At 28.1% G+C, this 23,964-nt stretch overlaps 1 protein-coding gene across 1 annotated transcript in view; it reads left to right on the forward strand.

The window, feature by feature from the left end:
• The window catches only part of LOC123272162 (homeotic protein caudal-like), a 30,263-nt gene extending 6,299 nt beyond the window's left edge, over positions 1-23,964 (forward strand). The window contains exons 2-3 of the mRNA XM_044738860.1: positions 23,269-23,414; positions 23,514-23,964. Of these exons, the coding sequence (XP_044594795.1) occupies positions 23,269-23,414; positions 23,514-23,819 (452 nt within the window). The 3' untranslated portion in view covers positions 23,820-23,964. The remainder of the gene's footprint in view (positions 1-23,268; positions 23,415-23,513) is intronic.

The raw sequence follows: 23,964 nt of genomic DNA on the forward strand, positions 1-23,964 counted from the left end.
TTCAATTTTATTTCCGTGTAGTTAATAAATCTTATTTGAAATAAATAGATAGATAAAAATTTTATTCGACTTTAGAACCTAATCTTTCTTTAATTAATTAATTAAAGATTTAAAAATAAATTTAATTTTAAATTTTAATTGAGTACAGATAAATCATTAAATACATACACAGAAAAGAAAAAAAAACAAATTTCTTGCGCCAAGAAAATTTTAAGGTATTACCCTCGCGACTTCCGTCTAAAAAAAAACTATTTCCGTCTAAAAAAAAACTATTTTTCAACAAGAAAGTTACTGTGCCCACAACAATACTCATTTTTTTAAAAATGAAAATAAATTAATTAACCCTTTAGAGTCAGAGGATCTTGAAACGTCTACGTGTGAGACTGGTGGGAAGAGCGCGAATCGTAGAGCCCCGTGAGTATGTATGAGTGACATGTGAGAGTAGTAGTGTGCCTGTGAGTACCCTTCCACTCATTTGAATCTCGCGCTGCGTTCATTGACAGTGCCGTAGTTAGTATTGTTGACGTAAAGAAATAGTCTCTTCGAAAGTAAGGTTAGAAAACTTTAGGTCGTCCAGCCAAAAAATGGTGGAAATGTATTTTTTTTTATGTGATTAACGTAGCAATTATTAATTATTTCCTCTTGTATACAAACACCAATTCACCATCTCAGAATAACCGTGGTCATAACCAGTTACAATTTCGAATAAACCTAGTTAACCAACTACTGGTAGATCCGACTGCTCAACCTACTCCAACTGTTACTTTAACCCTTTAGAGTCTGACCTTGAAACCCCACTCTTTGGTCTGGCGGAGTCCAATAGAATTAGAAAAAGCGCGAAACAAATGTGACAGGGCCGTATTATAAGAGAAAAAATTTCACCTGGGTGGGAAGTAAAAATAATTTTTTTTCAATTTTTAATTTATTAAATAATAAATATTAAAGGACTTAAATTCAAATTAAGAACAACATTTTGTCTCATTATAAATATAGTTAAGTATTTTAATTATCAGCATAATTATTAGAAAAATAAATACTAAGAAAAGTTCAAATTTCAATATCAATTCTTATAATGTGAATAATGGCCATATTTTAATAATATTTTTAATTATATTTTTATGTTTTTATTTTTTTTTTTTTTTGGCATACTAGCGACTAATTATGAGCAATCAAATTATTTTTCAATTACATAGCAATGTATGAAATTTAAAAAATTTTTTCTAACCTTACTTTCGAAGAGACTATTTCTTTACGTCAAAATACTAACTACGGCACTGTCAATGAACGCAGCGCGAGATTCAAATGAGTGGAAGGGTACTCACAGGCACACTACTACTCTCACATGTCAGAAATACATACTCACGGGACTCTACGATTCGCGCTCTCCCCACCAGTCTCACACGTAGACGTTTCAAGATCCTCTGACTCTAAAGGGTTAAGGTAGTACCCTCGCCAAAGTCGTTTTCTTAGGATTTTTTTAATTTTGGTAGATTAATGTTCATATAATTCTTCGTCGATTGGCGCAATTTGAGAATTTTTTACCATCTAGTTTCCGAGATATTTAATTTTAAAGTTTGAGTTTTGAACGCTCTTATACATTACGGTATACGGGATATCGAAAAATTTACCTACAAACATTTTTATATCTTAGAAACTTTTCTTAGGATCTTTTTAAAAAACTAGAGTAACGTTAACTAACAACTAAACAATTAAAAAAAAAATTCATTGATAATTACCACACAGTTTCAGAGCTATTTATTAATAAGTAATGAAAAATTTACCAGACTTTAACTGAGGAGGGGATACGTTAATAAAGCTGTGGCAACAGCGCAAGTTTTGTTAGTCGCGAAAGAAGTATGAGACGCGCATGCGCTGACAAATTTGAAAAGTTTAATTTACGTTAGGTGTAATATTATAGTTATTAATTTTATTTATTTGAAAAAAAAACTATGATTATTTTATGAAAATAAGTATTTTTTTATGATACTAAAGTTAGCCAACATTTTTAATTTTTTGACTTTTTTTTAATAATTAAATTAGAAAAAAAAAAAATTTTTTTATATTGCATTTACAGTTTTTGAAGTTTTTTTCAAGTGAAATTTCTTTTTTATTTTTTTATAATCATTTTTTCAATAAAAAAAAATTCTAAAAATTTTTAAATGTCGGCTGAATTAATTTTAATTTTTTTTATATTTATTAAAAATTCAAAAAGTTAACAATTTTAATATAATAATATATATTAATCTTTCAATGTATGTAAATAAATAAATAAACGCATGTATCAAAACAGAGGTAAGTCTACAGCCAGTCCAAAACACTACAGTATAACCACTATAAAATATCTTAACGCTCACGCAGTGTTGCCAGACTTTTCAAACGATCAGTATCTCCTTCGTGATTGGCTGAAATAAGTACATAAACAGCAAAAAGTTTTAGGCTTGTTAATAATGGCTATCTGGTATGTGTACCGTACACTCTGGCATAAACTTTTGACGACGGAAGTCGCGAGGGTAATACCTTAAAATCTAAACTTGAACACAACTTGATAAGGAGTTCCCAAAAATCATGTGTTATGTGTATCGTCAATGAAAATCACACGCAAAATGGCAATAATGTTAGATCTACATGGCAATGTGAACAATATCAGGTATCTTTGTGCAAAATAGTTTGTTTTGCTGCTTACCATAAAGTCAAATAAAGTTTTTATGGAAAAAACTAACTATTAAATTATTTAAAATATTACTAAAAATGTTATTCAAAATATTGTTAAAATATTACTAAAAATATTATTAAAATATGGCCATTATTCACATTATAAGAATTGATATTGAAATTTGAACTTTTCTTAGTATTTATTTTTTCTAATAATTATGCTGATAATTAAAATACTTAACTATATTTATAATGAGACAAAATGTTGTTCTTAATTTGAATTTAAGTCCTTTGATATTTATTATTTAATAAATTAAAAATTGAAAAAAAAATTATTTTTTACTTCCCACCCAGGTGAAATTTTTTCTCTTATAATACGGCCCTGTCACATTTGTTTCGCGCTTTTTCTAATTCTATTGGGCTCCGCCAGACCAAAGAGTGGGGTTTCAAGGTCAGACTCTAAAGGGTTAAAGGAAGATTTGTTAATTATAAAAAAATCACTATATTCTTCAAATAAATACACTGAAAAAACTATATTTTTATCTCATTAAATTAATTTATTTCCGTCAAATAAGTAATATAGTTTGTGGTATTTAAATAACAGATTTATTTATAATAAACGAGCCTTATTATGACTTAAATAAATACTTCTCTCCGTGCACGCTCCATGATAAATTTGAAAATGCACCCTCATTTTTGACAGATCAATTTAGCAACAACAGTTGCGTTTAACACAATTGAATGTTTATAAGTTGTCCTAATCCTGTTTGTATGACACTTCACATCTTTTAACAAACGTATTTAAATTTTAGAAATGTATCTGTGTCTTAGAGTAGTTTGCTGCGGCTCAAAATTGAAACCCTAGAGTCACAGAAGGTAGTTTTGTTGGTCAACAACAGAGATTAATTAAACGTACTTAGGGTGAAGATGGAAGCATTACAACCGTAACATTATTTCAGTAAGGTTTACCTTTCGAAAGGGACAATCTTTTGTCTCCTACTCAATGAATCACAACTGGATATTGTACACCTGCTACTTGGGAAATTCCCAAACTTTCTTTTCAATCTACAGTCGACGCTTTCTGTATTGGACCTCTCTGTATTTGACCGCTCTCTGTATTTGACCGCTCTCTGTATTTGACCGCTCTTTGTATTTGACCGCTCTCTGTATTTGACCACATTCTTTCTCTGTACTAGACGATTTTACACAGCTCTTACAGTATTGTACAGTCAACGCTCTCTGTATTTGACTCACCCGTACAGGACCATTCTCTGTATTTGACTCGTCCTTGTCCATAAGAGCTGTGTAAAATCGTCTAGTACAGAGAAAGAATGTGGTCAAATACAGAGAGCGGTCAAATACAGAGAGGTCCAATACAGAGAGCGTCGACTGTATTTAGTATACTAAATACTACTTGTCAGGTAGTACTCATTTTCTTCAAATGGCCTCAACATATTTAGAAACATTCATTTTGCCTATGTACTTTGATTTATGACGGGAAAAACCTTAAGGTATTTTAAAGTTTCCGGGGTTTTTGCTAATAATTTGCATAACCATCGTTTAAATTACCGTTTAACAACTGTTTTCATTGTTTTATACTCGTCAACTCACGACAATATTACTGTAAAATTAATTGAGCGGGGCGGAACGCATTATAGTTTTATTGTTATTAAAATTTTAGAAAAAAAATTTTTTTTTTAATTTATGGGTGATTCTCTGTAAGGATGTTTTTTGATGTCTCAGGCATTTTTTAACTTCCCGCTAAGAAAATTGAAAATTTTCAAAAATCGGGAAGTTATTGGTTTTACCCCGTTTTTCGAAAATCGAGTTTTCATCAGATCTCGACGTTTTGAGGTCCTAGGAAGCTTTCCTGACTATTCCCGCGAGGGTGTCACTATGTCTGTATGTGTGTGTGTGTGTGTGTGTGTGTGTGTGTGTGTGTAAGTATGTAAACCTCTTATAACTTTTGAACGGTTGAACCGATTTCATCGCGGTTGGTGCCATTCGAAAGGGCTCCGCCAAACTTAGATTTCCTGTTAATTTGAACCGATTCGGACCGATATATTTTGAGAAATTTGGAGAAATCTAAAAAAGAGTAGGAAAAAAAATTTTTTCTGAAGTGGTTTTTTTGGGATAACTTTTAAACGGCTCAACCGATCGATTCCAAAAACTAATCAGCTCTCAACCTTAAAAAACCACGTCGATCGCCGCCAATCCGGTCAAAATCGGTAGATTCGTTCGAGAGATATCGTGAACGAAAGAAAACCGAAAAAAGTGTTTTTTCAGAGTTACTCCGAAATTTCTAGTTTGACCAATTGAAACTTAGAAATTCTTCATAAGGCTTAAAAAACTGCGTAGAATGCCGGCAACCGCGTAAAAATCGGTTCATTCATTCAAAAGTTATTGCGGTATGAACATTCAAAAAATAGTGTTCTATGAAACTTCTATCAGACTTTTGAGCTCAAAGAGCTCAAAAGCATAGAAAAGGTATCTTTTTGAGCTCGGAGAGCTTAAAACAACACACAGATTGTACTTTTGAGCTCGAAGAGCTCAAAAAAGCGGCCAGGTATTAACGGAATTAGCGGGAAGTTGCAGGGATGGCCTTTAGGGTCAACCGTTTTCCTAATTTTTTTATTAGAAAAATTGTTATTTTGTTACGAAAAAAAATTGATTATGAAAGTAAAAAAACATTTCTATTTGGAGCATTGAAAACTAAAATGAAATAAATTTTGGTTTTTTTGCTATAAATTCGTAAACCACCGAAATAACAGTCCCCTGGGCTGTCCCACTCCCAAAATTAAAACTTTAAGATTAAATTTTAAGTTATTCGTCCATAATATATAATTTGATCCATAATGTTTATAAACTTAATTAGTTAACTAACAATCTTCTTCAATAAAAAGTACCGAAAATTAATTTGTTTCATTAAATTCATTAAACCACACGGAAAAAAGTAAACTGTAATATTCACTCGGATTCCGATTAATTTTTATAGTTTCAAACAGTAAAGTGGACATCGGGGTGACAAAAATATAAATATTACAGAACTTAATGTAGAAAATATAAAAGCCATAATTTATAATTTAATATCCAAAATAAGTGATTAGTAGATGTCACTATAGTAAATAACGACTCTTTCCTCTTAAAAAATTACAGTTTCAAACAGTAAAAATTGCCATTTCAATATATAGTCCATATTATGAGATGGGGAACTCAGATGAAAGAGAAGGGGGTCCCACTCTGGGAGAATTTAACATTTGAAACAGTAAAAATTATACTTTTAAAATATACATTTTACCAGTCCAAGCAAGTCAATAATTACAGTTTGATTTTTAGCGTTGCATTTAAAATTTACCATTTTACTTTGTAAATATTGACGTTTCTTGTATTAGAAATTTACTAACTTTATTTTATACTTTTTACATATCATAAGATCATTTTTTAGGTACGAAATGATAAATATCAAAGTCTGAATTGTTAATTATTATACTTTAACATTTTAGACATTTACATAGCGAATATTATTTATTTATTTATTTATTTATTCAATTTAAATGCCAAGGAAAGAGCCAAATGGCAAAATTATACATAGTGTGATTAATTAAAGTACATGTAAAACCATAAACATAGTCATCATCTAAATATAAAAAAAAAAAAAAAATATAAACCACCATGAAAACCACTCATGGATTTGAGCAATAAAGTTTTGTACATATCAGTTTATCTATAAATTATGTAGAGTGAATGCAGTCTTTGGTTACTATGTCTCTCTGAGTTCAAGGTCGTAGAAGAATTCAAATGCTTTGGATTTAAATGCCTCAATACTAATTGAATTTATGACATCCAATGGTATTTCACGCCAAAGGCGTATTGATGATATTAAGAAAGAGTGTTCATATACTGCTGTTGAGAAGTTTGGAAAGCTAAACGAGACATTGTTATACTTTGAAGCCAGCTTTTCCGAGCGTCTTATATCTTGTGGCTCCTCAACAAAGAGACACCTCAAAAAATTTGGTTCATCAGAACTGAACAGTTTATACAGGAAACAAGCTAGGAGATACAATCTTTTTGATTTGATTGAGAGCCATTTTAAGGAGCGACGATAAGGAGTGATATGGTCATCACGCTTCAGATCGAAAATGAACCTGATGCCGTTGTTCATCAATCGCTGTAATTTATAGTCTAATCTTTTAGAGTTATCTATCAATACCAATGAGCAATAATCAATTACCTTAGTAGAAATGAAATCAAGTTTTTAGCCAGTAACTGGCCAGTTTTACTAGACTTAAACCAGTAACTGGCCAGTGTAATATCCAGTTTCTGTCTAGTAACTGGCCAGTTTTACTAGAGATCTAACAAAACATTATGGCGGCTTTAGTGAAACTGTCAGTTTCGAATTTTGAGGTTATTGGGCGTTATTAAAATTGTCAAATAAATTCAAAATAATGTTTAATAAACGATATGATATAAAAAAGTTTCATTTATGTGTACATTATAAAATAGATAACATCATTAGACTGATAGACTAATAATAAATCTAACAATAGAATAAGAAAATAATTATTTTGAATTGGAGATTTGTTTTTAATGCCCACAGTCGCAATTTATATATTGTGTCATTTTTTTTCACTGCATCCATTTTGAAATATATACTGGAAATTATTTACACGTTAATAAACACTAATTTTGATTGATTTATACTGTTTTTTAATAATAATAATTACAATAATGATGCGTACAGGTTAACAAAAAAAATAAACAAACATACACACACTAGTAAAGATACACTGTCGGTGTAACTAATGTTTATGACTTAGTTGTAGGTGGCGAGATTTCAAGTTTTTACTCGATATCACTGGCCAGTTACTGGTTTATATCCAGTGAAAACTCGATTATTTCTACTAGGGTATTGGAATAATTAAAGCCGTGATAAGTAATTTGCGATTTGCGGTAGATAGTATGTTCTTCCTATGTTTGAGGCTGTTAAGTGTACCGTAGACCTTACGCGAGGTATGAGCCACATGAACATCCCAGGAGAGATTGTTTGTTATATGCACCCCAAGATGTTTAGTTGAATTAACATATGGAATGACATTTCCATTTACAGTGATTTGAGGAAGATCAAAGTCATCTAGCCATTTCAATTTCCTGCTGCTACCCAATATCGCATAACCTTAGTTTTTTGAAGATTTAGTTCAAGACCAACATCTTTAGCCCAATCAGCTACAGCCTGAGCATCTATATTAATTTTGTAAGCTGCTTCATTTAGTTGAAAACATTTGAAGTGATAGTAAGCATATTTATCATCTGCAAAGAGACCATATTTTGAGTACTTCATCCTCTTGGCAACACCATTTATCATAATAAGAAAAAAGTTTGGAAAATCCAAAAGTGCACGACTCATAATGCTCATTTAATTATGAAATATAAAAAAAAAAAAAAAAAAACTTAAGTCGTTCAAAATTAATTGCCGAAAAAACAGCTGTAGTAGGAAGGTACTGCACAAGCGCCCCTGGTGGAATAAAATGTACATAATATCTATAGATATAGATATATCACCATCCATGTTAATTTTACATGGATATATATAGATATACAGTCTTGTAGTTTTCGTTTTTTATTCATTGCAATTAAACGACACTGAATTAATTAATCATTCGCATTCAGTGACCTACAATCGTCGATTAGAATTTAAAAAAAAAAAATTTAACTCAAATAATGGATTTTTTCACAAGTTACAGTGTTTCGGGTTTCACACATGACGGACAGGAAAATTTTTTGACCTATTTTGGTGTTTTTTTCCAATTCTATTGCAGTAAATCAATTTTTAAAAAGTATGAAATTAATCTCCATTAAATTATCTCGACAATAGTATGCAAAATATCTTGATTCCGTGAACTAACAAGGCTATAATAATAAAAATAGCCGCCAAAATGAGGCGAAAAAAATTTTTCGATCGTAAAGCACTCTCTGATGCTTCGCATCATGAGTCGTGCAATAAGATAGGGCCTAGGATGGATCCTTGAGGAACTCCAGATGTCGTACTGATGGCATCAGATAAAGAGTGATCAAGATCCGATACAGATTGCGATCTACCAGTGAAATAGGAGTGAAACCACAGAATAACCTCAATGGAAAATCCAATTTGATACATAAGTTATATATAAGACCTCAGGGTTTACATAGTCAAAGGCTTTAGAAAAATCGAAGAGGATAAGATAAGTTAGTTCATTTCTGTCGATAGCTCTGCGAAATTACTGTTTGAAATAGTATTTGAAATAGTATTTTTTTCCATGTAAAGAGTAAATTGTAACGTTTAAATGGTAAATATTTTAAAGTGAATAGTAAAACCACGATTTTACTGTTTGAAATGGTAATTTTTAGCGGTTGATCATTAGGGGAGAAGGGGGTCAATTGAACCAAAAAAAGTTTAGTAATTTTTTACTATTCGAATTAAAACTAAATAATAAATTTTTTTTTCTTGGAATGATAGTTTATTAAGTCTACTATCATTATCAATACATAAATTAGTTAATAAACAACGTGAATTTTTAAAAATTATTAATTTATCCAAACGCGTCGAATGGTTCAATTGACCCCCGCTCGGGGGGCAATTGAACCACTGCTCGGGGTCAATTGAACCAATGACATTTATAACTCAAACCCGAACTTTTAATAAATAACATATTAATTGTTACTTTCTAATATTACTGTTGCACATTTTTAATACACATATATTATATTTAATAAATTAAAAATCGATTTAAAAATAATTTTAATTACAAATTGAGTTTATCAAATTGTTAGGTTATTTCCCTGAGTATTTTTCACGTCGAGTCAAGATGCGCGCGCATGTCCCATGCTTCTCCGTATGGTTCAATCGTCCCCGGGACTGCTGGTTCAATTGACCCCGTATAATTTTAAAACAATTAATAGTAAATAATAAATAAATAAACCATTCTATCACTATAAACAAAGTTGAGGATTATAAAATATAAGTATATACAACTACTATAATTCAAATTTTATCAATTAATTCAAAAATTTAAATATTATTAAACAATTTGTCACCAGCCGAAAAGAAAGTTTGCATGCCTAAAAATAAGAAAATCTCAATTTTTCAAAATTTATCGATCGCAATGATTTCAAATTTTGATCATATCCAAGTTTAACATATTAGAATCTAATTCTAAGAGCATGAAGCGTTTTTTCAATTTTTTCGATTTTTTAAGTCGAGTGGTTCAATTGCCCCGTGGTTCATTTGACCCCCTTCTCCCCTACTTATTATAAATCGACTGTTATTTATTACAGTTTACTTTTTTCCGTGCAAAGTTTGTCTCAGGCATTTTAAGAACAGTCCCCTACCAGAAGTTCAAAGCCAAAAAAAAAATCCAGCGTGTTATTTTACCTTTTGTAAAGTTTATAAGGATTTAACTAGCTTAGAGTTAATAACCATAGGGCTGTTAGCGCTTTATCGCCATTTTATTTAGTGTCAAAGAACAGTTTGTGCTGGAAATATGTGTCTGGGCCACTTCAAAACTCAGTCCCCTGACAACTATTTTTATTTATAATTTATTTATAAAATTCGATCCATAAGTCTTAATATTATTCTAATTAATGGAAACATTAATTAAGAACTTGAAAAGTTGAATGCATTGAAATAGTTTGCTTGATTTTTCTCAATTTGATAAAAAAAAAAACAGTCCCCTGGCAAAGATACACAAATATCGAAAAAGCAAAAATTAATTCGGCTGTTTATTTATTATGATTAAGCTGATAGTTTTGTAGCCCTTGTTAATTTTTTTTCTAATAAAATCAAAAATAATTTGGTCGGACAATTTTGTACAGATTTAAGGCGTCCTTACAGAGAATCACCCTTATAATAAAAAAAGAAAAACAAGAAAATTATTCTTAATTAATTAATTTTTTTTTAATCAAGAGAAAAAATTTTTTACTTTTTAAAAAATTTTATTTCACAAAATAATTTTCTCGGTTTAAAATTTTTTATTTTGCATAAAATTATATTTAAATTATTGTTCTTATTGAATAAAATTAAAGATAATTCATATTTGTAATTTGTACGAGCTCTAAATGAGTAGAGTAGAGTTTCCGACGGCATTTTTTAAAAATGTAACAAGTGAAAAATTGTTTTGTAAAAAAGAATAGATAATTTATTTTAAAGTTCTTTGATCCTCCGCGAAAATAGAGACGCTAACAGGAAAATCATGTTTTTTCCAAGGATCCTTTAAAGGTCGCGGCTAAAATCAAACAAAAAAATTAACTCATTTTTTTCAGTAGTGTAGAACTACTAGCTCAAAATAACTAACACCTTTAGAAAAGTGTTTTGTATAATGTATGTTGGAAAATTATTATCTCAAAAGTCTCAGGTGCTATGAGATAATGTTTGGAATATAAACTTAAATTATTTATTTAGTTCTGTAATCTAACATTCAAGTTAGAATTTACAGAAAAATTATTTTATAACGGTATAGAAATTTTTTATAATATTTCAAATTTATATAAAAAAAGATTTTTAAGTATAAAAATATTTTCTAATCAAAATTTAATATTGATAAAATCAAAAATCTATATTATTAAGAGAATAAGCAAAATTTTGAGGCCAGTGTATTTATAAGATAAAATGAGTTTTTATGGTTAAATTTGGCATCGTTAGAAAAATCTTGACCTTGAGTTGTGCCTTTTCAAGGTTTCATATCATTCTCACCGATAGTCAATTTATTATGATAAGTATTTAGGCTGCATTTGAAAATGATCTATCTCTTGATAAATAATTAAGAAATGACCCTGTATCTTGTAAACTATTGACATTTTTAAAGATATAAGCTCATCCCGATATTACACTCATCAAGCCCTTTCATTTGAGTACCCACATTAATTTTTCATATATTTATATATATTATGTATATGTATATATGAAAAATATATCAAAAATGCATGTGGGTACTCAAATGATAGCTCTTGATGAGTATAATATCGGGATGAGCTTATATCTTTAAAAAGATCAATAATTAAAAAAATACAGTGCAATTTAACAAATATCTTGTGAAATATTGACATTTTTTAAGATATAAGCTCATTCCGATGTTATACTTATCGAGACCTTTTATTTAAGTACCCACATCAATTTTTCATATATTTTATATATTTATATATATGTACATATGAAAAATATATCAAAAATGCATGTGGGTACTCAAATGAAAGCTCTTGATGAGTATAATATCGGGATGAGCTTATATCTTTAAAAAGATCAATAATTAAAAAAATACAGTGCAATTTAACAAATATCTTGTGAAATATTGACATTTTTTAAGATATAAGCTCATTCCGATGTTATACTTATCGAGACCTTTTATTTAAGTACCCACATCAATTTTTCATATATTTATATATATATATATATATATATATATATATATATATATATATATATATATATATATATATATGTATATATGAAAAATATATCAAAAATGCATGTGGGTACTCAAATGAAAGCTCTTGATGAGTATAATATCGGGACGAGCTCATATCTTTAAAAAGGTCAATAGTTTAAAAAATACAGTGCAATTTAACAAAAGTCATTATTTAATAAAGCAAAAATTTATTTATTTACAGTTTACAAGCCACGGCAGTCACGTAGTGACTGCAAGGCTGCTAGTAGCCTATAATTTGAATTTTGTTCGAATATTATTTGTTTCTTAAAATATTTCAGCAAAAAAATAGTCTGTTTAAAAAACATTTTTAATAAAGAGATTAAAAAAAAAAAACAAAGTACTTTCAACAAAAAAACAAAAAAATAATGTGATCTTGGATTATAATAAATATTAGCGCAGATTATTAAATTCGCTGAAAAAAATGACGCAACACTAAAGCCTGTCAAACATTTGTAATTCCCCAAAATCCAGGTAACGTCACTCGGACTTTATCTAATAACATTCTTTAAAATTAAGCTTACTCACTAGATTAAAAATTGCTTTTTTCGAAAAATAAACGATTATAGATCTGAGTTTAACTCTTAAATTTTTAATGCTCAATTTTTATACTTAAATTTATTTTTTTTTCTTGTATTTGTCATAATTGTATTCCAAAGTAAAGTAAAGAAAAACGATCAATTCTTAATATCCAATATTTTTGAAATTTTATATTTTCATTAGTCATACGTGTACTTTTATTGTAACTGTTTTTGTATACTTTTGCCATCTGGCTATACTGCCTTGGCATTGAAATGAAATAATAAATAAATTTAAAAATAAGAAAAATGTTTCAATAAAATTCCCATTATTTTGTACAAAATACACCCGCCATTTTTGTTTCTTGTGTATTTACGGATTAACTTATTAGTAAGTAAAAAAGATAAACAAAGAATAAAAAGTTGATTATACCCTGGTATTTAAGATTTGTTTATCAATTATAGATTATAAAATAAAATTTTTGGTTTATTTGATGAAATATTTTGTCAAGAGAGAATTTATCTTCCCGCGGTCTCAATTCCTAAATATATACAAAGGAAAAATATTTGTAAAAATTGAAAAAAACGGGCCAAGGATATTATAGTGAGATCTTCGTAAACTTTGTTTCGAAAAGCGGCGTAATATTTAAAGGTCGAGCTCGGAAGCTGTTCAAATTGACCAATAAAGCTACGGTTGTAATAAATGAACATAAAAGTAACCAAGTCATAAATAAATTTCACGTCGATAGACCTGAGGAATAGAATACAGTGTAATATAACCTGAAGCAATAGTTCGGGGGCATAAAAATTTTTTTTAACCAAATTTTCGATTTATATTTTACTATTTAGTGCTCTAAAATCTAAAGTTATTTTCCATCGTCTTTTCTTATCTTTAACAAATAAAAGTCAACAAAAAAACGTTAAAAAAATCTAGATTTTTATTTAAAAACAGAAATTAAATTAATACTTGATTAAATACTTAAAAACCTGAGTGAGTATTTTTTAACAGCACGATAAGTCATAATACAACAAAGTTACAACTTAAATAAAACGTCCCAGAATTAGAAACTTGTGTTTAAGACTATACCATGGGTTTAAAAGAATTTCTACGTTTGAAAATACATAAATAACAGGTACACAAAAGGACGTGATCCTTATCTGTGAAATCAGATGTTTACCTGTTACATATTATATCACTTTAACACTCAGGAAAGAAAAACAACATTATTTTCCTTAAATATCTCTGCTGGAAACTGACAAATCGCTCTGCCGTCGGACATTAAATTGTGATCATTTCTTCGTAAGAGGGATCAATAGGTTTCAATTTCTTGGATAGGTGATGACATTTTACAAAGACTTTTAAATACTCAATTGAAGAGGATTAGTAATTTTCATTTATTTGTCCTTCAAATAATTAATATTACTGGTAGTAACTAATTATTTCAAGTGTAATACTTATTACAGTCATTTTATCAGGAATAACTGATGAAAAATAAATAAAAAAAAAAAATATTGTTATTTTTAGAGAAATTATTGATGAAAATTAATTTTAATTAATTTTTTGTTTGAATTAATTTTAATTAATTTTTTGTTTGAATTAATTTTAATTAATTTTTTGTTTGAATTAATTTTAATTAATTTTTTGTTTAAATTAATTTTAATTAATTTTTTGTTTGAATTAATTTTAATTAATTTTTTGTTTGAATTAATTTTTTGTTTGAATTAATTTTAATTAATTTTTTGTTTGAATTAATTTTAATTAATCTATTTTTTTGTTTGAATTAATTTTAATTAATTTTTTGTTTAAATTAATTTTAATTAGTTTTTTATTTAAATTAATTTTTTTTTAATTAATTTTTTTTTTAATTAATTTTTTTTTTAATTAATTTTTTTTTTAATTAATTTTTTTTTAAATTATAACTTTATACACCTTAAATTTGTTGAATAGAAATTGAAAAAAAAATTATGAAATAAATAATTTAATGTTTTTCTAATAATTGAAATTAGTAAATAAATTGAGTAAAAGCAAGTCAGGTAGCACAAATATTTGAATTTTTAAATTAGTGTTTATTGGTTTGAAAATTGACAGCAATTTTATATAGCAGAGCTAAAATGGAGTCAGATTTTAAATGGCAGGCATAAAATTCATCCCTAGAGAAAAGCGCACGCTTCCATCCAAAGTTGTTGGGTTTAAAATTTTCCGGTTTTGACAGGTTTAACAGGATTTGAAACTCAATACAGCATATTAAATAAACTCTATGAAGTAAGGGCACTAAAGTTGACAAACATTAGAAATTGTTTTAAAATTTTATAGCAGTTAAATTATAATAAAAGAAGTTTAATAATAAAATTCCGCATATAAAAATTGAAAAAAATTATTAGTAGATATTTTTCGAAGCACTTTTATTATTGTAAATAATTTGTTGCAAGAATTCAATAAATTGACAGCTGTCGGCTACCTTTAGAGTCATTATGAAGTATTTTCAATTTCGGTTCTTCATTTATTAAAATAGAAAATTTATATTGAATGCAATTCAATTGGTTTTTTTTTTATTGTAAGTATTTGAAACATTCAAAAATAGAATGAGTAGAAATTTTTACAATTTTTAATAAAGATTTAAAAATTGAAACAAAATTCTAAAATTAATGCATGCAAAAAATTTTAATAAATCTAAGAATATATTTTTAATAAATTTTTTCATCTTATTTAGGGATTTTCACTCTCACTGATAGGAAAACTAACTTTTGATTCAAGAGAAGCAATCTTAAACTAAGGAAAGAATTTTGGATAAATTTTAGATCTATAATAATTAATGTATATTGTTTTAAAGTTTTAAATTAATTTTTTAATTCAACATTGCTAAATTTTTTTTTTTTAATTTTTTTCTCAAATTAAATAAATCTTAATTGGTTAAAGAATTTTTCGGCTTAAGAAGAATAAATTCTTCAAAAGGATTTTCTTGTTTCAAAATTTTTTCTCTTTCATCAAATTTATTTTTCTTCTTAGTCATACAAAAAGCTAATGGCTTATCATGAAAATATTGATGATTGATCATCAACATTGGTGATTTTCTATAAAATTATGGCCTGTTAAAGAAAGGACTGTAGTTTTTTTTGTCAGTTAAAAACAAATGACTCACCCCAATTATTAATACGATCAAACTGTCTGTTGAAGCAATAGCAGAAGAATTTTTTCGCCCTCAATAAATAATCCAAAACCATTTTATTCATAAATCCCGGCAATAATAATTGGATGAATATATGAGTGTATGATAATTACAATGTAACGAACGAGTAAAACAAATTGTCACATGAAATAGGTGGTGAAGAAATGCCCAAAAGGAAATATGAGGACAAATATATATCTATAATATAACTATAACTAAAACTATAGAGTATAGTTTTATATAACTGCAAATGCGAAGTGTAGAGGGTGAAATAGAGAAGAGAAGCATTGTAATGGGGTGGCAACGAGTCCCGCGAGTACCGTTTTTACACCCCTGCTATGTGTATACAGTAACACCAGTCATACGATTTACTCACTGCCATCTTACCAATTTCTCTATTTCGCTCACATTTTATTCATATTCTTCATGTTATTCACGCACTTTCGACCATTATCTGCAGTTATTTACTCAAGTAACTTAATAACTATCGTCTTCTCTGAATCACAGTAAAAAATTTAACATAATAATTTGTATTGATGTTTTTTTTTTCAAACAAACTTAGTTTTAATTTAACACAATCTATGTGTAACGATGAAGTACATTAAGAAAAAAAAATTTTTTTGAAAAAATGAGGAATGTTGTAATCTATATTATTAAGAGAATAAGCAAAATTTTGTGGCCAGTGAATTTATATGATAAAATGGGTTTTTATAGTTAAATTTGGTGTCATTAAAAAGGTCTTGACCTGGAGTTGTGCCTTTTCAAACTTTCATATCATTCTCACCAATAGTCAATTTATGATGATAAGTATTTAGGCTGCATTCGAAAATACTCTATCTCTAGATACATAATTAAGAAATGACCTTGTATCTCGTGAACCATTGACATTTTTGAAGATATAAGCTCATCCCGATGTTACACTCATTCAGACCTTTCATTTGAGTACTCACATCAATTTTTCATATATTTTATATATTCATATATATGTATATATGAAAAATATATGAAAATGCATGTGGGTACTCAAATGAAAGCTCTTGATGAGTGTAACATCGGGATGAGCTTATATCTTTAAAAACATCAATATTTAAGAAAGTACAGTGTAATTTAACAAATATCTCGTGAACTATTGACATTTTTGAAGATATAACCTCATCCCGATGTTATACTCATTAAGACCTTTCATTTGAGTACTCACATCAATTTTTCATATATTTTATATATTTATATATATGTATATATGAAAAATATATGAAAATGCATGTGGGTACTCAAATGAAAGCTCTTGATGAGTGTAACATCGGAATGAGCTTATATCTTTAAAAACATCAATATTTAAGAAAGTATAGTGTAATTTAACAAATATCTCGTGAACTATTGACATTTTTAAAGATATAACCTCATCCCGATGTTATACTCATTAAGACCTTTCATTTGAGTACCTACATCAATTTTTCATATATTTATATATTTTATATATATGTATATAGGAAAAATATATCAAAATACATGTGGGTACTCAAATGAAAGCTCTTGATGAGTGTAACATCGGGATGAGCTTATATCTTTCAAAACGTTAATATTTAAGAAAGTATAGTGCAATTTCACAAAATTCATTTTTTAATAAAGCAAACTTTTATTTATATATAGTTCACATGTCACGGCAGTCACATAGTGACTGCAAGATTGCTAGTAAAATATTAATTTATTAAAAATTTTAAACAATTTCATTTTTTAGTTTGAAAAATCAAAATTTTCGTTGAAAAAAAGTTTTCTTGATTGAAGAAAAAACAATTTTAGATAGACAACTTGCGAATTTTCATCCAAAATTGTTTTTATTTTTCAAATCAAAAAATCTTTTTTTTAACAAGAAAATTTTTGTGAGAAAAATTTTTAATTTCTTCAGCTACGAAATAAAACTGTTTACAATTTTAAATAATTAATTCCTCACTACAATTTACTCATTTTTTTCAAAAGAAATTTTTTGGCTTAGTTTAACACAGCTTTGAATTAATCTAACATTAAAAGAGTGTCAATATTAAAATTTTTACACAATACATAATGAAGAAAAATTTTTTAATGAGTAGTTTTAATTTTTAATATTTTAAGATAATTATTACACCGTAAAAAATTTTTTGTCATTGTGTCAAAAAATTTATGTTTTAAATATTTAACACAAATTTTTTTGACGCAATGACAAAATTTGACCGAATTTCTTACTGTCAATTATTTACTGTAAATTTTTTACGGTAAATTATCTTAAATCAATACAAAAAAATTTTAAATAACGAGCATAAAATTTTTTCAAATTCATTTTTTTGACGCAATGACTCAAAATTTTTTCCTGTACACTTCCAGATTCTTGTAAAGAAAATTCCAATGATCAAAAATTCTGACAGACTATTTTTTCCCAATAACTAAAAAAAAAAGAAACATGAAAATTTTTAAACGTTACAAGTTATAAAATATAAAATAAGTAAAGCAGTAGAATTGCGGGCTCTTTCGTCTCACACATAAAGTTATCGAGGAATGGTGGATTAGCGTGTCTGTCTTTGATCTTGCCGCATCAGTCTTATCTAATCGTCTTCCTCTCCTCACCACTTTACCAACTCTTCTCGGTTTTTAAAATTTTTTTATTTTTTTCACTGAGTCCTGTGTCCTTGTAATACAATGTTTATTGTTGCAGGATTACATTAAAATAAGTAAATAAATAAATAAAAATAAATTCATTTTTTAACAAAGTAAATTTTCCGATCCACATTTTGAATGAATAGTTATTTTATTTATCGATTTTTATATCCGATAAAAATATATTTTTAGATATAATATTCTAATATTCGATGCGTAAACACCTACTCGTATTTCTGTTGATAAAATATATAAACGCATGAATATTAAAAGAATTTGTCAAGCGAATGTGTTCATCTTATAATTGTAAACAAATGCTTATCAAAGAGGGTAATTAACAGTGCTTCGCCTACGTGAGACATGACGCATGATTTCGTGTATCTTGTATGATAATATGTTATCATTTTTCAACGTTTTAAAACAATTTTTTTTTGTTTTATTGTTATTTTTAGAATTATACACTTTTGTTATTAAATTTATTTTATTTTAATAATAACAATAATGTATTTTATTATAACTTTATGTATGCGACGGCTAAATGCGCTTTGCATGTTATTGTATGTAAAAATTATTTCCTAAATTTTATTAGAAAAAATAAGGCAAATTTTAAATAAAATTAAAAAAAAATAATCAGCTTCAATGTTCAATTAAAAAATTTTATACTATAATAAAAATTGCCATGTTAAATTGATATTAGTTATATCTTTAGTACTCAAATAATTTTTATCTATCACAAAATTATTCCTTTGTGTTGAATGTAAGATGAAAATTTTATATTTTGCAATGAAAAATTTTTTTTTTAATTTAGTAAAAATTAAAAATTAGTAAAAATCGAAACATTTGTTTGCAGCGATAATTAATGTTTTAACAAGAATTATTTTATCCACACATCGAATCTTGTTAAATTGTTTTATCATGATAAAATTAGTAATTTGATTTAAGAAGAACTTTTTTTAATTTTCTTGGATTTATTAATTTTTACTTGCGTTAAAAAAGTTTGGGTAAAAAATTATTTATTTACTTTAAATTTTTATTTTAAATTTTTTATATGAAGATTTTTTATGAAAACATTTTTTGACGCTATTCCAGAAAATTTTTTAATTTAAATAGTATATTACACATCTAGGGCACACTGATAGAAGGATTTGTTTATAGTTAAAAATAGTTGTTAATATTTAACAAATCATTTATTAGAGCCCACTTTTAGTCCTTAACAAATATTTCTTAGTATTTAAAAGATTTATTAATATTTAATAAATGAATATCAGATTTATTAAATACAAACAAATCATTTTAAATACTAAGAAATATTTGTTTGATACTAAAAGTGGTCTTCAATAAATGATTTATTAACTATTAACAAATATTATTTAATACAAATAAATCCTTCTATCAGTGTAATAATAAGAAATGTCTCAGATCACATGTAATTGTTGTCCGAGGCGAAGCCGAGGTCAATAAACATGTGATCTGAGGCTTTCTTATTTACTGCCCGTGGTGTGTATGCTATTTTTCTCCTCGACGGAGGCGGAAAGCGGCATTTTCGTTTAGCGCAGTGGGAGGAAAATTGACGCTTTCCGCCCGGAGATGAGAAAATTATTTTGCCCTCCGGGCGGAAAGTGGCAACTTTCGTCCCGCTGCACTAAACTAAGTTGCCGCTTTCCGCCTTCGTCGGACAAAAAAATAGTATACACTCCTCGGGAAGTAAATAAGAAAGCCTCAGATCACATGTTTGTTGACCTCGGCTTCGCCTCGGCCAACAATTACATGTGATCTGAGACATTTCTTACTTTACTTCCCTAGGTGTGTAATATACTATTTCTTAATCAAGTTAGTTCCTTTATAAGTATAGATATTCAGTTAAAGTTTATTATTTATTACCGGGAAGAAAATTATTATTAATCTGAATTTTTTTATTGGCTGTCCAGTCTATTGCACGAATTTTTTTAACTAATTAATTACTTAATAATTTATAATATCGTTCGCCTGTATTTCCTACAGGCATAAACGATTTTAAAATTCGTATATAAATTTGTGATTAAAGGTAAATTTGACTGAAAAAATAATTCGGACGGCCCAGACCAGGAATCGAACCTGGATCTTTTGGTATCGCGCCAACTGCTCTTCCCTTAAGCTATCCGAGACACTGTCCAGTGTTATTTTTTCAGTCAAATTTACCTTTAATGACAAATTTATATACGAATTTTAAAATCGTTTATGCCTGTAGGGAATACAGGCGAAGGATATTATAAATTATTAGATAAATACCCGAGTCAGAATAATGAACCTACATAAGCCTACATGAACCTACATGAGCCTACAGGACAATTTTTAATTGTTTTGATCGATATTTTTATCTTTAATTTTAAATAGTACAATACAAATAAATTTAAATAGTAACTAAAAATTTATTGATAAAAAAACTTAAAAATTCAATTTATAAATTGAATAATATCGATCAAAACAATTGAAAATTATTCTGTAGGCTCATGTAGGTTCATGTAGGCTCATATAGGTTCATTATTCTGACTCGGGTAATTAGTTAAAAAAATTCGTGCAATAGACTGGACAGCCAATAAAAAAATTCAGATTTATAGTATTAACCAGTCTACAGAAAATATATTGTATAAAATTATTATTCTTATAATCTAATAATGGGAATTATCAGGTGCATGTAGACGGTCTAATTAGCAATTGGTCTAACTCTTTATTTTTTAGAAGGTGATTTTTTAACATTTTAATGTAGCAATAGTCTAATTATTAATTATTTGAATGATCCAATCCACAATATTATACCTCTATTAGATATTAAATTGTTGTTTTAACTAATAATAAATTTTGATAGATTTTGAACTAATTTTTTTTTCGTACAAATGGAAGATTTTTTAAAATGGAGTTAGACAATTTGCTAATTAGGACGTCGATATGTGATCTGAGAGAGTAATTTTCATCATTACTATTTTTTATATCAAAGGAAGAATGTTATTTTCACCTCTCATAAATTCAAAATTTTTCGAGTAATTTAAACAAATTAACATGATCTTTAAATGTTATTAAATTTACATTTCTAAAGATCAAGTTTTTTTACCTTTAACTCTAAAAGAATTTCCTCGGACAGTTGAGATTTCTTCTTTTATAGAAATTTTTTATTCAGAAAGTGTTACTTTTAGGTGTAATGTCAAAAGAAGCATTTTTATGTGTTATAAAAAATTTAATCTTCCCTTTTCTTTTCAAATACTTTTACATAAAAGTATATAAGAGAAAATTTCAACAAAATTTTTATCTTTCAAAGATTTCCTCGCTTTAATTTATATCTTCTCTTGGAAAATTCTTATCTAAAAAATTCAAACACATTCGTTTTATTTACATGCCCCGAGTAAAAATGAAATTATTATTTTTTACGGAAAAATAATAAATTTCGTTCGACCGCCGCACCACCGCTGCACGACCGCCGTTTGGCGGACTATTACGCCGCACGCTAAAAATTTACTCCCCCTAGCATCGCCGCACTACCGCTGCACCACCGCCGCACCAATGCTAAATCATACCTACAATTTCACAAAAAATGGTATCATAATTAATTTATCACGCAATAATTAATTAATAAATAATGCGACTAGAAATCTTTATGTAAGACCTATTGATCAACCTCCTTTTAATCGAATGCCTAATATTAAAAAAAAAAATTTTTTTTTAATCAGGCCAAAGCACCGCGAAATTATTGATTTTTTTAGTCGTATTGTTGATGTAGATTTTTAATTTCGTCCTCGAGTTGCACAGAAGCGGTACGCCTAGCGAAATACTCTGAAAGAATTTTAAAAATTGAACTGTGATGGGATTCGAACCTGGATCGTCTGCATGGAAGTCTCGAACATTGCCAACTGCACTGCAAGCCATACTTAACTTAAAAAATTTAGTTAAGCTATTTGAATGATCAACGAATATATTATTTCAATGTATATACCATCAAACAGTGGTATGGTGCGGCGGTGGTGCAGCGGTGGTGCGGCGGTCGAACGAAATTTATTATTTTTTCGTAAAAATTAATAATTTTATTTTTACCCGGGCGCGTCACAGCTGTGGTGCGGCGAATAGAAATTTATTTACTTGTCACGGCGCTGGTGCGGCGGTAGTGCGGCGAATAGATAAATTCTTTACTTGTCACGGCGGTGGTGCGGCGGTGATACGGCACTTATAAAATAACCAAAATTGTCACGGCTGTAGTGCAGCGGTGGTGCGGCGCTTAAAAAGCCGTGCAGCGGTGGTGCGGCGGAATTCTGTTTTTACTCGGGGCAATTCGATAAATACTAATTCATTATTTTTCGTTGCAATAATATTTATCTCAAATTACATAATCCAAATTTTCTTTTTTTATGTCAATTATCCAAATTTGGCACCATTTATGTATTTTATAACTAATTGTATTTTTATTATTTAATTGTCTCAAATTTAATTTGTCTGAAATTTTTTTTATTAATGTTATTGGAATGGAAACAATTTATTATTGATAATAAAATGTAAATCAATGATTAAAATTGTATTTATTTGAAATGATTAATAAAAATTAATAGCAATTATTAAAAATTGAAATTTTATTTTAATTTATGAAATTTAAAAATTATTTTTCTGAACTTACAATTATAAATTTAAAGAAAAATAATTTTTAAATTTATTAATTTTATTTTAATTTATGAAATTTAAAAATTATTTTTCTGAACTTAGAATTATAAATTTAAAGAAAAATAATTTTTTCTATATTTATTTTGGCTGTAGCTTGTTTAAAATTTTAAGTTATTAATTTAGAAAAATATTTTCTTCATACTAATGACAAAAACTAATCAATTCCAGGTAAAACCCGAACAAAAGATAAATACCGAGTAGTATACACAGATCACCAGCGGCTGGAGCTGGAAAAAGAGTTTTATTGCAGTAGATACATAACAATCAGACGAAAAGCTGAACTAGCTTCGCATTTAGCGCTCTCGGAACGACAGGTAAGCAGCAAACTATCTTAAAACATTTAAAATCAACAATAACAAGTAGACATTTAAAATGAGAATTAATTAACATGTTTATTTATGTTGAAACGACAGGTAAAAATTTGGTTCCAAAACCGTCGCGCCAAGGAGCGTAAACAAGTGAAGAAGCGTGAAGAACTCGAACAAAAAGATGTTAAGCCTAATATACACCAAGATGGTCTGCAAACACCCGGCGGAATGGTCAGTCTTTCAGCTCTGAGTGGGATGAGCGGGATGCTGAGTGGTTTAATGCACAATGCGAACTCGCCGCCTCTAAATCTTGGACCTACGTCACACAGTTTAGGTCTCACTCACTCAAGTTCATCTATTCATTCACATGCACACCAACACGTCCACCCCCACAGTGTTCTTGGATTGTGACCCGAAAATCATCTCGGCAGTGCTGAGTCTTGGTCTACCCCCAACTGGTCGGGTTAACAGTTTACTTTGCTTCTCAATTTTATTTTCATTAGTTGTAATGAATACTGTAGATAACATGGTAGAGAAAAAAGAAAAAATTACATTA

Source organism: Cotesia glomerata, linkage group LG9 (assembly GCF_020080835.1).
Source record: "Cotesia glomerata isolate CgM1 linkage group LG9, MPM_Cglom_v2.3, whole genome shotgun sequence".
Classification (NCBI taxonomy): domain Eukaryota; kingdom Metazoa; phylum Arthropoda; class Insecta; order Hymenoptera; family Braconidae; genus Cotesia; species Cotesia glomerata.